Source organism: Mustela putorius, unplaced genomic scaffold (genome assembly GCF_011764305.1).
Source record: "Mustela putorius furo isolate JIRA1106 unplaced genomic scaffold, ASM1176430v1.1 tig00001012_pilon_pilon_pilon, whole genome shotgun sequence".
Classification (NCBI taxonomy): domain Eukaryota; kingdom Metazoa; phylum Chordata; class Mammalia; order Carnivora; family Mustelidae; genus Mustela; species Mustela putorius.
The window spans coordinates 2,822,954-2,838,774 of record NW_025421531.1 but is presented as its reverse complement, the minus strand read 5'-3'; the positions used below and the strand labels follow the sequence as shown (position 1 = coordinate 2,838,774).

The 15,821-nt window shown below is 39.1% G+C and overlaps 1 protein-coding gene across 6 annotated transcripts in view; it reads right to left on the bottom strand.

The window, feature by feature from the left end:
- The window catches only part of CR1 (complement C3b/C4b receptor 1 (Knops blood group)), a 94,637-nt gene that overhangs the window by 22,540 nt on the left and 56,276 nt on the right, over positions 1-15,821 (bottom strand). For 5 of the 6 annotated variants that reach the window (XM_045087017.1, XM_045087019.1, XM_045087021.1 and 2 more), the window contains exons 16-20: positions 14,790-14,875; positions 12,591-12,818; positions 9,782-9,961; positions 9,052-9,151; positions 4,023-4,108 (exon numbers count right to left, since the gene is read on the bottom strand). In XM_045087017.1, the coding sequence (XP_044942952.1) occupies positions 4,023-4,108; positions 9,052-9,151; positions 9,782-9,961; positions 12,591-12,818; positions 14,790-14,875 (680 nt within the window). The remainder of the gene's footprint in view (positions 1-4,022; positions 4,109-9,051; positions 9,152-9,781; positions 9,962-12,590; positions 12,819-14,789; positions 14,876-15,821) is intronic. The other variant, XM_045087020.1, reaches the window with a different exon arrangement.

The following is a 15,821-nucleotide window of genomic DNA, read 5'->3' as shown; positions in this document are numbered from 1 at the left end:
TCCATGCCTAACATTATATTCAAGAGAGAAAAATGGAAAGTTTTTTCCTCTAAGATCAGGAAAAGGATGAGGGTGCCCACTCTTACCACTCTTATTCAATGTGGTACTGGACATCCTGGCTAGAGCAATTAGGCAAGACAACAAAATAAAAGGCATACAAATTGAGAAGGAACGAGTAAAATGGTCACTATTTGCAAAGGTTATGATTCTGTAGAGTGAAAAATCCAAAAGACTCAAACAAAAACACTTGGAACTAATCAGTGACTTCAGTAAAGTTATAGGATATGAAATCAAGATACAGTAATCAGTTGCATTTCTATACACTAAGAATGAAACATCTGGAAAAGAAATCAAGAAAGCTTTCCCATTAACAATAACATCAAAAAGAATAAAATACTTAGGAATAAACTTAACCAAGGAAGTGAAAAATATCTACAATGAGAACTACAAGACCTGGCTGAAAGAAATCAAGACACAAATGGAAAGACGACCTGTTTTCATGGATTAGAAAAATAAATATTGTAAAAATGTCTATACCGCCCGAGCCCATGTATAAATCCACATCAAAATACCAATGGCATTCTTCCCAGAAATAGAAAAAACAATCAGAAAATTTATCTGGAACCACCATGTAAACACAAATCAATTCCCAAAGACCTAGATTAGCCAAAGCAATTTCAATGAAAAAGAACAAAGCTGGAGGTATCATACATTCTGATTTCAAACTACACTACAAGGATACAGTAATAAAAACAGTATAGTACTGGCACAAAATCAGATACCTAGGCCAACAAAACAGAATAGAGGGTCCAGAATGAACTTCCTGACTATACAGCCAATTAATAATTGACAAGAAAGCTAAGAGCACCACTCACAAAAATTCACTCAAAATGCATCAAAGGCTTAAATATAAGACCTGATACCATAAGACTCTCAGAAGAAAGTGAAGAGAAGCATCCTTGACATTGGTCTTAGCAATGACTTTTTGGATATGACACTAAAAGCACAAGCAACAAAAGCAAAATCAACAAATGGGACTACAGGAAACCTGAAAACTTTTGCACAGCAAAAGAGACAACAAAATGAAGAGGCAACCTGTAGGATGGGAGAACATTTTGCACGTGATAGATCAGATAAGGAGTTAATCTCCAAAATGTACAAAGGACTCATACAACTCAATAACAAAACCCAAACAATCTGATTTAAAAAGGATAAAATTACACATATCTTGCTGAGCACTAAGGTACAGAATTGTTGAGTCATTCTTTTGTATACCTTAAACTGATGTAACACTGTATGTTAATTATACTTCAACAAAAAAAATACACTTTTTTCCTAAGAAGACATAAAAATGGCCAACGGGTACATGAAGAGATGCTCAGCATCACCAGTCATCAGGGAAACGTAAATCTACACCACAATGAGGAATTACTTCATGTCCAATGGAATGGCCATCAGCAAGAAGACAAGTGTTATCAAGTGCTGCTGAGGATGTGGAAGAAGAGAACTCCTGCAAACAGGTGCTGCAGCTACAATGGAAAACAGTATTGAGGGCCCTAAAAAAAATTAAAAATAGTACTCAATATGATCCCGTTACCGATATGATTCCACTTCTGGGTATTTATCCCAAAGAAAATTAAAACACTAACTCAAAAATATATGGGGTGCCTGGGTGACTCAGTGGGTTAAGCCTCTGCCTTTGGCTCAGGTCATGATCCTGGCATCCTGGTATCAAGCCCAGCATCAGGCCCCCTACTCAGTGCGGAGTCCACTTCTCCCTCTCTCTCTGTGCCTTCCCCTGCTCATGCTCTCGCTCACACTCCCCCCGTCTCTCAAATGAATAAACGAAGCCCCCAAAACATGTATGTACCCCATCTCATTGCAGCATTATTTACAATAGCCGAGATTTGGAAACAATTGTGTCCAACGGTAGATGAATGGATAAAGGAGATGTGGTGCCCACATACCATGGAGTATTACTCAGCCATGAGAAAGGAGGACATCCTGCCGTTTGCTACAACATGGAGAGACTTTGCGCACATTATGCTAAGTGACATCAGTCAGTGAGAGAAAGAAAGTACTATACAGTATCACTAACACGTGGAATATAAAAAAAGAGAAACTTGTGAAAACAGAATAAAATGGTGATTACCAGGGGTTAGGGTATGGGGGGACAGGGCAGATGTTATTTAATAGTACAAACTTCCAGTGAGTAGTAAAGAAATCCTTATAAGGATAATACACAGCACAGTGCACACAGACAATGTTGGATGAGGAACATCAAATGTGCTAAGAGACGGGAACTTAATTATTCTAACTACTAAAGAGAAAGGATGATTATGTTAAAGTGGTAGAACTTTTAATGATCACTACAATGGCATCATATTACAATGTATGATAATAACAATGCTCTATGTCAAATATATTTCAAAAAAAGAAAAGGGAGAAAAGAAATGTAAAAGATAAGGCATGAGAAATGAAATATTCACAGATTCAGAGGTAAATGGTAAATGATTACTATGTTCTATCATTACATGAAAGTTTTTAAATACTCATATAATTACCTACATACATGTTCACATGCACATATATGGATAACCAATACTGACTCGGTTCAATGTGTATTGACCTATAAATGTAGATGTGGAAACATTTTTCATGAAAGATGTCCCCCTAGAAGACTGATCTAGTAAATTGATAGAATTTTCCTAACTTGGATTTTTTCAGAGAATTTTAAATTTTTGGTGGGTAAAGAAGGCATTTTATATATAACCCCTTGTCCATTTCTTTGAATCTTTAAAAGCCAATGCTATCTTCTTTTTATCAATACTATCTATCTATCTATCTATCTATCTATAATATCAATATAATGAACACATTTCTTAGAGGAAATTTATAAAATATGGACAAGCAAAGAGAAGAAAATGATGATGGACCAAAAAGAACTATTTTTAGCAACTTTATGTATATTGTTTCAGATGTGTTTGTGTGCATATGGTCCTGCAGCTATGGATATATTTTCTATAGTATCATTTTTAGTGCCTGTTAATATTTGAGCATGTAGATACATAAATATACTATCTGTTTCCACTTGGGTGAGGCAGCTCAATCTCTAATGCTCATGGTATACTTTTCTGCCTTTCTTCAAAACTTATCATACTTATTTCTTCTATTAACTGTATTCCAATCATACTGAACATTTAGATTCTTAACATTTTCCACTATCCTAAATATTGTTGCATTGAGTGCCTGTGGACCAAAATCATGGGGGAAATTCCATGATTATTTTCTTGGGATAAATTCTCAGATATAGAATTACTAGGTGAAAGGGCATTTACATTAAGGCTTTTGGACCTATTGCTCATAAGTCCTTCCAGAAGTTTGTGCCCACTTTCACTGTCCTCAGTTCTGTGTGTGATCCTGATTTCTTCCAGCTCGAATATTTTACCAATTTGCAATCCGTCAATCATCCGTCTGCTCAGAGCTTTGGAAGTTCACCTTATCACATCCCACTGAAAAGGTGCAGGGCCGACTAATCAAAAACAACTACAACCAGGACATGAACCTGAAGAATTTAAAGAAAGGGTGAAGTGCAAAATGACCAGAGACTTGGGGCAATCACTAAGATTTATGAGATCTTGTTTCATTTTTCAGAGTGAAAATAATACGGAAGGGAGTAAATCACTTCTTGGGCTTATAATGTGCTATGAAGAGGTGGCAGAGACAAATTTCATTTTCTTCACTGTCTTTTAAATTTAGTCACGAGGAAAATCTTTACCCTGGAGAACATTTTACTATCAAAGTAGGAAAGGAGGGCAATTTTACCCAAGTTCAGACCCACAGTTCCAGATAAATAACCTCCTAAAATAAACAAACAGCTGGAGGTCTATGCAGCCCAGGACTCCAGTTTTCGAATATCTGAGAGACTACTCTCTGCAAGATGGACCAGATTTCCTCTTTGTAACATGGGCAGATTTGGGTGGAACAGAGGGAATTATGGGAAGAAGGCCCCGTCAACTCACCCTCACACACAGGTGCTTCCTTATCCCAAGTGACAGTACTGCCCGACAGGAGACAAGCCGAGGAAGGGGAGCCAATGAGTCGATACCTAGAAGCAAAGAATGGAAAAATTATACTCTACACTTATTTTCTACTTAAGTCACTATGAGAAAAGAATTGTGGATAGAAGCTACAAATTACAGGCAGATTAAAACAGGAGATATCAAGGAAGAAACCTTATTTCCATCTGAAAATTGGCCATTTCTAAGGACAACAGGTTTAATTCTCACCGCTTTCATCCATGTTTCTTGCTAGTCCCTCATTACAGAATGCAGTAATGCCCTTCTTCATCAAGGGACATTTTGTACTTGTCTTTAGGGAATCTCAAGAGCTATTCTATCCATGTGCACATCCACCCAGGAAATGACAAGCTCCTTGATTAAGGGAAAATATCTTATTGAAATATTTATATTTTCTAGAACCTCACCTAGAGACTTTTAGCCATGTGGTACTTGAAAAATACCTGTTGAATGAAGGATAGGATGATGGTTTTGCTAAGATGACTCAAATGTAATAGATGGGAATACTTACCTATTGTGACATAAAATCATTCAGTGTAGGTCACCAAGATTGGAACATTTCATCACTTATTTTTTATTTAGTAGGTATCTATACTGTTATGGTAAGAAATGTCACAAAGGATATTCAGCTAAGGTATTCACACATTTCGTGTAGAGTAGGGTTAAACTTGATTAAGTAAAAGATAAGGGGTATAATGCAATGTCATATAATAGTGAGTAGTTACTGGAACAGCTAAGAACTTTGCTTCTTGATTATCAAAGATGTGATCAGGGCAGTAACCATTTGTAGTAGAGTCTCCTGCTATCTCTATTATCTACTTTCTTCTTTCTCATTAGCGATGGAGCCCTGTATTTTTAACTGGGCTTTTGGGCATCTTCATTAAAGGTTCCCTAGGGTTGTGTATAGCCATGTGACTAAGTTTTAGCTACAGGGATGCACCTAGAGGGTTGGGAGAAACTTCTGGAAAGTGTCTTTAAAGGAATGGCTGTTCCTTTCCTCCATTGTTTCTCTTGTCTGGCAAGAGCTGGACCATGTGATGACACAGAGTCTCAAGTGGAAGAATCCGAGGTTTATGTGGATCACGGAGTCACCTATTAGCCCTGGGTTTGTACGTTACTGTTTTCTTGAAGGACTTCCCCTGATTCTTAAACTGAGAGGGAAGTAAACTACTATCTTGTTTAAGCCTTTTATTTTGTTTGTTCTGTCTTTTACAGCTTAATCCAATCCTAACCTATACACCAGGTCTTCCAAAAACAGTGATATAAAGGTGACAGGAACTGTGTGGTAGAGCAATGATAGTGAGTACTTTTGTAAATGGGTCGAGGCACTTATATTGAGTTTTACTTATTGTTACTCTGTTTTATTGATATGTTGTAAAATCTTTTCCAGTGTGCCAACAAATATTTCAAATGCACCAACAAAATCCTCAAAATTTCTTCAAAGAAACTATTTGAGAAGCCCTACTGTATTTCCTTCTGCCTTTCTCCTATTCTACATTTAACAATTGTCTTAAAAGCACAGGATCATGGGTGTCATGACTTTTGACTATAGATGTTGCTTTTAATGTGTTCACTATGACTAAGTTAGAGAATTGGAGTAAAAAATGTGAGGCAGGTTCCAGTCTATGTATGGCTGTAAAAAACAGGGAATATTTTTTATTGTATTATGAGACACCAATATGCTCCAGTAGCAATTGTAATTTTTTCTGACTTGATTTCCCATCTCTCTGAAATTCTTTTACTCCAGCCTACTCCTTAGCTTCCCAGGACATTAGGAATTCAGGTGGCCTTGAAGCTAACCTCTGATCAAGAAAAGTCCTGATATACCTTTCCCTGTGAGCAAAATACACACTGTGCAGAAGCATGCTGACACAGACACTGGAGAGACCATTACATAAGGTCAGGGATGGGATATGTAAGAGCTGTGCTACCTCTATCCTTCCTATTTGTTCATGGACTTAGAATTAGTTTGGAGTAGAGGAAATCTATGGAGATATTCCATAGGCTGCAAATGATTAAAAGTAGCTCACAGATACGATTTTGTCTCACATTCAGTTGTGTGTTGTACTTTGTATTTTACAGAGAATGTAAGCTTTCTCTCAAGGAGTCATTTATAAAAGTTGTAACCTATCACTCCTCAGAGTGTATCTGAATACATTTGCACATAGGAAAAATCAAAACAGCTATATGTTCTCATTATAATACAATAACACTAGCAATCAATAACTACAGAATAAATAAAAAATTCAAAGGTTGGGTGGGATCTTGGTCAAAGACAAAAGTAAAACAGCCATTGCAGATTACCTTTAGGATAAGAATAACATGATCAGCGAGTCATGTGTTCCACTCTTCAAAGTGTTTGACATAGATTCACTTAATTAATTTTTAAAATGATGCTTTTAAGCAAATATTATGCCTAGCCCCCATTTTACAAAAGAGAAAACAGAGTTTAACAAATTTGTCCGAATTCACATGACAGTTACTAAGGTTAGAATTTAAATGCCAACTGGCCTCAACAACCTGTAGTGATAAACCTGACATTCATTATTCAGTGCCTTCCTTATAAATGCTGATGCAAATATTACTCTTTGAAAATTTCTGGGATGCTGATGTCAAAACTGCTTTAGAAAAATATTTAATACTTTTGTCATTTGACAAGAAAAAGTTCAGGGGTGCCTGGGTGGTTCAGTTGTTTAAACACCTGACTTTGGCTCAGGTCATGATTTCAGGCTCCTAGGATAGAGCCCCACACCCAGCTCTGTGCTAGGTGTGGAGTCTGCCTGTCCCTCTGTCCCCAACCCCCAAACTGTTTCTCTCTAATAAATAAATAAATAAGTAAAATCTTCAAAAAAATTTTTTTTTAATTTCATATAAATGAACCCAACATTTTACTTTAGATGTTTTATAGACTATAAACATGAACATATAAAGGAAGCTGGTCTGAGGAACCTGTAAAATAAACCAGTAAGTACAAAAAAGAGAATAGAAATGATAAGTAAATCAAAGAGCAGTTTCTTTAAAGTGGCTGATTAAAACAAACAAAACTTGGCCAATCATAACTTCACAAAATAACAAATCTACGGATACACATGAATGAGAAAATAGTTATCATTATAGATACTGAGGAAACTTCATAAAAAAGTACACATTAGGGGCACCTGGGTGGCTCAGTGGGTTAAAGCCTCTGCCTTCGGCTTAGGTCATGAACCTGGGGTCCTGGGATCCAGCCCCGCATTGGGCTCTCTACTCAGCAGGGAGCCTGCTTCCTCCTCTCTCTCTGCCTACCTCTCTGCCTACTTGTGATCTCTATCTGTCAAATAAATAAATAAAATCTTTTTTAAAAAGTATATATTAAAAGTACTTTATAAAAATGTTATGTCCTCTATCCCAATGAAATTGAAAATATCTGTGAGATGTGTCATTTTTGTAGGAAAAATGTAATTTATCAGGATGTACTTCAAAATAGGTAGAACAGCTGATAAACCTTTATCTGTCTGAGTCTCTGTTTTCAATCTGTTTGGATACATACCTAGGATTGGAATTGCTGGGTCACATGGTAATTCCATGGTAACTTTGGAATCACCAAACTATTTCCCACAGCGGCTGCACCAGTCCATATGCCCACTAGCAATCCCACTACCAACCATAATGGTTACATTTTCTCTACATCCTCCCCATAGTTTTATTTTTCATCAAAAAAAAAAAAAACCCAAAAACAAAACCAAAACACCCATTATTATTAGAGCCATCCTATAAAGTGTGAAGTGGGTTTGATGTGTGTTTCTTTAATGACTAATTATATTTAGTATCTGTTCGTGTGTTTCCTGGACATTTTCTTATCCTCTCTGGAGGAATGTCTATTTCAATTTCAATCCTTTGACCATTTTTTTTTTTTTCAATTACACTGTAAGCATTTCTGTAGTTGAGCTGCAGGACTTCTTTATATAATCTGCTTATGAAACCCTTGTTAGGGAAATGATTTATAAATTTTCTCTGCCTTTCTGTGGGCCCTCTTTTCACTGTCTTGATAGTGTCATTGATGTTGACTGGGGCAACAGTCATTTGAAGGACTGATGAACTGAGAAATCAGAAGCCCTTCTTGGGGGCAGGAGAGCAATGATAAGGGCAGAATCGATGCTTTCCAGATATGGCATTAATGTCTGTGTCCAATTTAACCAGCTCTCCCTTCTAAAGGCAATTGAGTTCAACAGACATCTGGGTTATATGTGAGTTATCAGATAAAAACCCTGGAAGAATTCATAGCAAAATATTAACTATGATGAGTGGTAGAATGTTGGATGTTTAATTTTTTGATCTTTGAGTTATTCATGGCTTCCAGATATGTCTAATGCATATAATATATGTTTCCTTTTGTAATCCAATAAAATTCTATTTTTTTCTCTGAATTTTTGTGGCAAGAGTTTAGTACACATTCCTTAGTTACTCCCTCTATGTTGAGGCACTGGTTTCTAGCAAGGTTCCCTGTGCCAGTGAAGAGTTAGGGCAAGAACTCCATGAATGTTCACACTCACTTGGCATATTAATACATTTCCCAGAGCTACTCCATTGAGACTGCCTCTCCAACCCCAACTTCAAAGTCCTCCAACTCAGCTATATATATACTTGCAGATCTTAGTTAAGAATGTTGCATGCAAAGTTCAGCTAGCAGTTCTCTTTTTACTCATGTAGCAGGCCAGTCCTTTTTATCCAGTGAGGATCTTACCAGGTTCCACATTACTACATTTAGCAGGACCCTGGTGCCCTCCCCTCATTAACATACAAATACAGGTTGCTACTTCTTTTTTATTTCCTTTGGTCATATCCCAGTGTTCAAGCTACCATCTCTACCCAGAAGTTCTTACTGCTAACTTTCTGAAGTGCAGGTGACAGTTTAGTTTGCCTTGTCAGACTAGGTCAGAGATAGTATTGTTGTTCTGGAGCTTATATCCTAGGGATAGTGCTCTCAACTCACCCTTCATTACAAGAATAATGAACTGTTGATCCAAACTGGGTATCTGTATTTATATGCACTGTGCCATTAAAGGGTTCTGGTGGAGCTCCACATGATTTTCCTGCAGGAAAGAAGCAGAATTTGGGGCTAGGTGTAGATTTCAATTCGGTTTTTAAGATTCAGCCCGGGGTGTAGCATACTGAACAGTATATACACATGTGATTGCTCCATAGAATTGACCATTTGAGGAAATTCACCATACAAGTTCAGAATCAAGCAGCTACAGAGCACTGCTTTATAAAAGACTACTCTGGATCTCCCAATAAAAGTCACTGATGGATAAAGAATTGTTTTCTTATCCCATCAGCCTGGATTAAAGGCCTCGAAATTTGGGATTTCACCTCCATCTGGGTTAACCAAGTACCATTCACCATTCATTCATTTATGTGACCTACATAATTTTCTTTGGCATCCCTATTTCATTCATTTCTGGGTTTTAGCCATCAAAGATCAACACCAGTGAATGGAAATTTCCCCTGGGCTTCCTTTTGTGAGAGACATTCCTGTGACATGAATATGGAGTCAAGGCACAGACTCCAGGCCATAAGAAAGGCTGACTGACAAAGTCTACCCTCCATTTAAATGACTTGGGCAAACCTTGATATCTTGCCTACAAAATCTGAACAAATTAAATTAGATCCCACAGATGCTTTGACATACATGAATTAGCTCCCAGGATGGCATTACTCACTTCTACAGATACCTTCGGCACTCGACCAGACCAAGTGCTCTAAGCAGGTGATAGAAAACATAGCTTCAAAATACCCAGGGGAACATTCATAATTCAAAGATGTCCCAATTAGAAACTCGGACTCATCAGTCAGGACTGTAGGCTTGGCAAATGGAAACTCTTCTGGGGCTTTACAGTAATCTGGAGAGCAAAATCACAGGAAAACCACAGTGAGCAGAGTGATTTCCAGCGTACCTCCTCATTCTTTCCAGTGAATCTGGTAGATGGGCTCAGAGAAGAAGACTTACAATAATGGCAAAAGGTTTTTCTTCCCCTTCAAGTTACCTTAGCATGGGGCTTTCCAACAGCAGCTACTCATCAGGAAATTTTTTACTACTAGGAAGACTGTTCACCTTTCTGGCCTTTCTGCTTTTGTCTCACCAAAGCAAGAATTTTAGCTCATGGTTTCATGTATCGGGCCCATTAGACTGCCTGTGTGTAGGGTTAACCATTCATATGCTCATTTCTTGGTGTTAATATACTCATGTATATCAACACATATTTTACCTTCTCTCTCCATTTATTCCTCCCTACCTCATTCTCAGGGTGTCCAACAAAAGCAGCCTCTCTGGCTCTAAATAGCAGTCACTAGTTGTAGTGGGTTGAATGATGTTACCCCAGAAGGTACATCCATCCAGGACCTCACTGTGGAAACTTACATGGAATGAGGGTCTTTTCAGCTATATTTAAAGTAACACTCTCAAAATGAAATTGTGTTTTTGAAAGGTATTTAAAAATTGTTTACTTCCTTGATATTTGCTATTTAAAATTGATTGATATTTATAATGCTACTGCTTTTGGCATAAATATTTATATATATTTCCTTTTCTTTCCATGGATTGCTTTTGTTTAATGTTTTTTAAGGAGCTTTCAATAGTGTGATGGGGAGAATAAAATTTCTAAGGAAAGAATGAAAAAAAAAAAAAAAGATGAGATCATCCTGGATTACCAGAGTGAGCCCTAAACCCAGTAATGGATGGTGTCTATATGAGAAGGAGAGGGACATTTGAGACACAGAAACACAGGGGAGAAGGCCACATGAAGACAGAGACAGGGATTGGAATGATGTGTCTATAAGCCAAGGAATACCAGGAGCTACCAGAAGCTGAGAAAGGGAGTGCAGACCTGCTAACACCTTGATTTCAGACTTCTAGTCCCCAGATCTGTGAAAGAAGACATTTCTGTTGTCTTAAGCCATTTAGTTTGTGGTAATTTGTATGGAAGCCCTAGGCAACTACTCACCACTCTTCTCATTCTGATGCTAAGCCAGATATTTAAGAACAAGAACAAAACAGACCAAGCCATTGAGCAGCTTTGTCTAAGCTGCTGTGTTTTCTTAATGAGAGGGTAGATCTCTCGCTGCATATTTTGAATAGAGTCTGTTATATTCAACTATCTCCCTTTTGGAGGAGACCAGCTTCTCTTTTGTCCATTCAATAGGCATGGCTTGTGGCCTAAGCAATTTCATTTAAGGAAATCTTGGATTCCGATAGAACCATCTAGCTGGAAGGGGAGGGATACCAAAGAAGGGTTAAATTCCTTTTATCATGCATTGCCTTTTCTCATTGGCATGCTTTTCTCTCTCATGAGGTATTCCACATCTGGTGCCATATCCCCAGTGTACTCCCGCTTCCATCCTGGGAAGGCCTACAGTCAGAACTCAAGAACCAGGTAACCTCAAGTCTTTAGGAAGAAAAAGCTTCTTTCTCTTTCGTACTCTTCCTTGAGCTTATTTTCCTTGCTTCTAACTCTCACAATGTAAAAATTCAAGGACAAAATTTAAGTTGGGACTCAGAAGCCAGCTGACAAATGGGCCTACTTTGAGTCAGGATCTTAAGCTACTGAAAGACCCCTCCCCTAGAAGATAGATAGGATAACTAACCGCTTGTTTGCTTTTCTGTGAACCGCTGGCTTTTAGGTGTAAATTAGGTTATTAATTGCTCTTTTGCCCTTCTGTAACTGCTTGGCTTATAGAAATAATAGAAGACGCCATGATGGCATTCCTACCTTCCCCCTTCTTGTTCCCCCTCCCTGCCTCTCTCCTCCCGCGCGCGGGCCCTCAGAACCAATCAGCTTGTTCCCCCTTCCCGCGCCTCTCTCATCGCGCGTGCGGGTCCCCAAAGCCAATCAGCAAACTCCACGTATGCCTTTTTCAAAAGTTCTAACTGTCAACCAATCAGTTGCGCCCCACCCAAAACTTGTTTGTACCTGTCTATAAAAACCCGGCACCACCCCAGCCGGGTGTGCTCAGCTAGCAGGAGCTGCTGACCACCCGCAGGCGCCTGCGTAACAATAAAGAACCTCTTGCTGATTGCATCCAGTGGCAGTGTTGGATTCTTGGGTAAGGGGATCCGCGGATCTTTCACTACCAAGGACACGTCTTTTTGGTAACTTAGCCTGTTCAGCATAGGACTAGCTAAAACCTTAGCTAAATACTCTCCATATTGCCAGTTTGATTCTTTGCATGCCCCTGCATCTGCGGGGAGTGTGTATCAGTTATCCTGGCATTGGTTAGTGTTCACAGCTAGTTATTATCATGTCCTCTCCAAAGAATATGTATTTCTTCTTGATTTATACATGGTGCTTACTGCCTTCCCCTCACCCTTCTCTCCCTCCTCTTACCCCACTCTGTTCACCACTACACCAGCAAGAAGAATTATTCACATCTTACTATTCAAGCTTGGAGTCCCCTGTTTTAGCTATGTGTGTAACTCTGACCCTTTCACTTATGACGATGTTCTGAATCCATTCAAGGTACATGGGTACTAACCTGCAGGACTAGCAAGTTCGCAGCGAGGGGCAGGGCCGCTCCAGATCCCGTTCCCTTCATCGTCACTTGTGCAGCGGAGGGTGCTCTCCCCAACGAGGTTGAAGGTCATCCCTCTGGCTGGGTGGTGGTCACACATGTAAGTTATTTCCTTTCCATAGGGAACATCTCCCTGAGAAGGCCCATTGTGCTGCCCATTGAGTATAGAGGGGGGATTTGGACAAAAGATTTCTGGAAAAAACCCAAGTGCTAAGTTACATCAAAATGTTTCTATTTTAATCTGAGTTAATTCTACAATAATGGGATGCTGTGACTGTGTTGCCCATTAAATAATTAACTCTCAATGAGAGTAAGAACCAGAAGGTAAGTATATAAAGTCTCTGTTGAGATGCTTCTAAATGAAATGACACTGAAATCAAAGCCCAGAAGGGACCTAATCATCCTGACCCTTGGCAGAGTGAAGACTTTTGAATGACTGAGAGCTTGTTCTTTTAAAATAGACAAAAATCTTCTTAACCCCACTGAGAATAAAATCATCCATTTAATAAGAAAATTATCTATTAATTCAACAGGACTTTTTTGAGAACCTACTCTGTATCAAGTACTATTTTAAGTACAAGGTAGAGAAAATCTCTTTTGACATCAAGGATATTCATACCATAGAAATATTTCAAAATATATTATATATTTACTATTTGTCGATCACTGATTTACTCTCTTCCTGATGACTTGGGGCTATTATACTCAAAACCAAAACAGATGGTTATAGTAATGCCATCACAATGAGTGAAACATTTCAGTGTTCCTATGCACAGATCCAGAAGGTGCAGAAATGAAATGGCTTTTGAGATATTTATTGGTTTTTTCAAGGTGTTTTTTTTTTTTTTTCCTCATTGAAGAAATGCACATTTCTTCTTTTGAGTGTAGCTCTCTGGAGATACGCCTTCCCCTTTCTGGTTTGATCTATATTTGGGAAGAGGACACCGCAGCTTGAAAGAATTATGAATGATCAAAAGGTGGAATGTTTACACTCTAGTAAGTGTATCTGGGTTCGTGGATGTATTTTTTCTTTCTTTCCCTCATGCTTCTTAACTACATTCTATGAAAGTTAAGATTTTCAAACAATTGACCTCCAGATATGAAGGATGTAATTATGGCGTTTCATTACATAAATCAATATAAAATTTCTAAATATTTTAGAGCAAGATACTCCTTTGAAAACCCTCTATTATAAACAGGTATTTTTCAACAGCTATGATCATAAGATGAAGCAACATCCTGTTTGATTTCATGAAGAAATACATGGGCAGACTGAATATATTAGTAGTGTTTCTGTATTTAACACACTATATTTCTGTTCCCTTAAAAACAAGTATAAAGAACAGGAAAGCAAGGCCCAAGTCTGTCTCATTTACAGGTGTATTCCCAATGTCTAATTTAGCGCATTACCCTATTTTTTTCATAATAACAGTTGGTATTACTTGAAGTAGTCTCTGTGTTTGCTTGTCATTATTTTTAAAGATTTAATTATTTCAAGGTGGAGGGGGAGAGAGAAAGGGCAAAAACAGGAAAGGCAGAGGAAGAAGGAAAGAGATTGAAGCTGACTGAGCTCAGCTCTGAGCCTGATGTGGGGCTTGATCCCATGACCAATTGAGACCAGAACCAAAACCAAGACTCTGACTCTCAACTGACCTTGCTTACCAGGCAGCCCTGTTTGTTATTTTTTGGTCTTTCCCTCTACACAATAGTATAAACAACATGACAGCAGGGTGCTAGTCAGTTTTGTTTATAGGTGTATTCCCCGTGTCCAGAAGGCTGGGTGGCACCTACCAGATGCTCAAAAAAGTTTGTCAAAAGAATGAGGCTGGGAATGAATGCTGATTGAGGCAAGGATACAAAAACTATCCTTTCTACAGGAAACATGCTTCAGGCTCTAAATCCCCCTCCTCCTATGTAGATTTCTCTCCATTTGTAGCACACATTATGCTTATACACCCTTACAGGATGGTTCCCCAAGCATGTGATGCTCAGATTTATTTCCCCCAGAAAGAGCCCTTGCAGCAAAGAAAGATGTTGATCCAAAGTGAAATCAACAAAGGGACAAATCTTAGGTAATTTTATAGGCAAGACACATTAAAGGAACAAACCAGCAAGAAAACCAGGAGGGAGGTGCCGACCTGAACAGGCATTCCTTGTACTCACGTTCACACACAGGAGCACTGTCATTCCAAAGGCTTTCCATTTCAACCAAGACGCAGTAACTAGCAGAACTGCCCTTTAGGTGGAACCTGAGGAACAAAAGCACCAGTGGTGGGGTGAGCGCACCGTTTCTGTCTCCCCCTCCGCTGAAGTACAGTTTAGTGCCTGAGATAAATGCCAGGTGAGAAAAGCCCAGCTCATCGGCTTTCTCAGCTGCCAGAGGCTCTGAAATCAAAACATTTGCAAGATTGCGGTTTCCAGTGAGGAGTGATAGTGGTCTCTGGTTGTCAACCATCAGGGGGTCATCTGTCCATCCTGCCCTCTGACAGTTCCCTGTCTGTCTCTGTCAGCAACTCTGTTCTCCAGGCCACAACGTAGCACTCTCCTCTCTGGTGGCTCAGGAGGAAGACAACTCCCGATTCAAGTTGGTAAATCAGAAACAGTGAGGAGGGGCGCCTGGGTGGCTCAGTGGGTTAAGCCGCTGCCTTCGGCTCAGGTCGTGATCTCAGGGTCCTGGGATCGAGCCCCGCATCGGGCTCTCTGCTCAGCAGGAGGCCTGCTTCCTCCTCTCTCTCTGCCTACCTCTCTGCCTGCCTCTCTGCCTACTTGTGATCTCTGTCTGTCAAGTAAATAAATAAAATCTTAAAAAAAAAAAAAAAAAAAAAAAAAAAGAAACAGTGAGGAAAGACAGCAGAGGCTGCTGTTTTGAGCCCACACTTTCAGAGTGTTCCAGATCAACACCTTTGGCATATCCCTAGTATTGATGAGTTAATGCAAATTATCTGGGAAAGGATGGAAAAGGTGAGAAGAGAGGGTTCTTTGGAGCGCTGGGGCTGCCTAGATTGCCTCCAGGGCTTTGTTGGAACAGATATCTGCTGCCTACCAAGGGATCCTCAGAATAGATGGAGGACAGCTGCTCTGTCATCCATGCTTTTAACCCGGCAGTGCTGTTGGAACATAACACGAAGGTCATTAAGATTCCCGTAGAGAGTTCATGACATTACTGCAAACATGAGCGTAGGTCTTCATACTCCT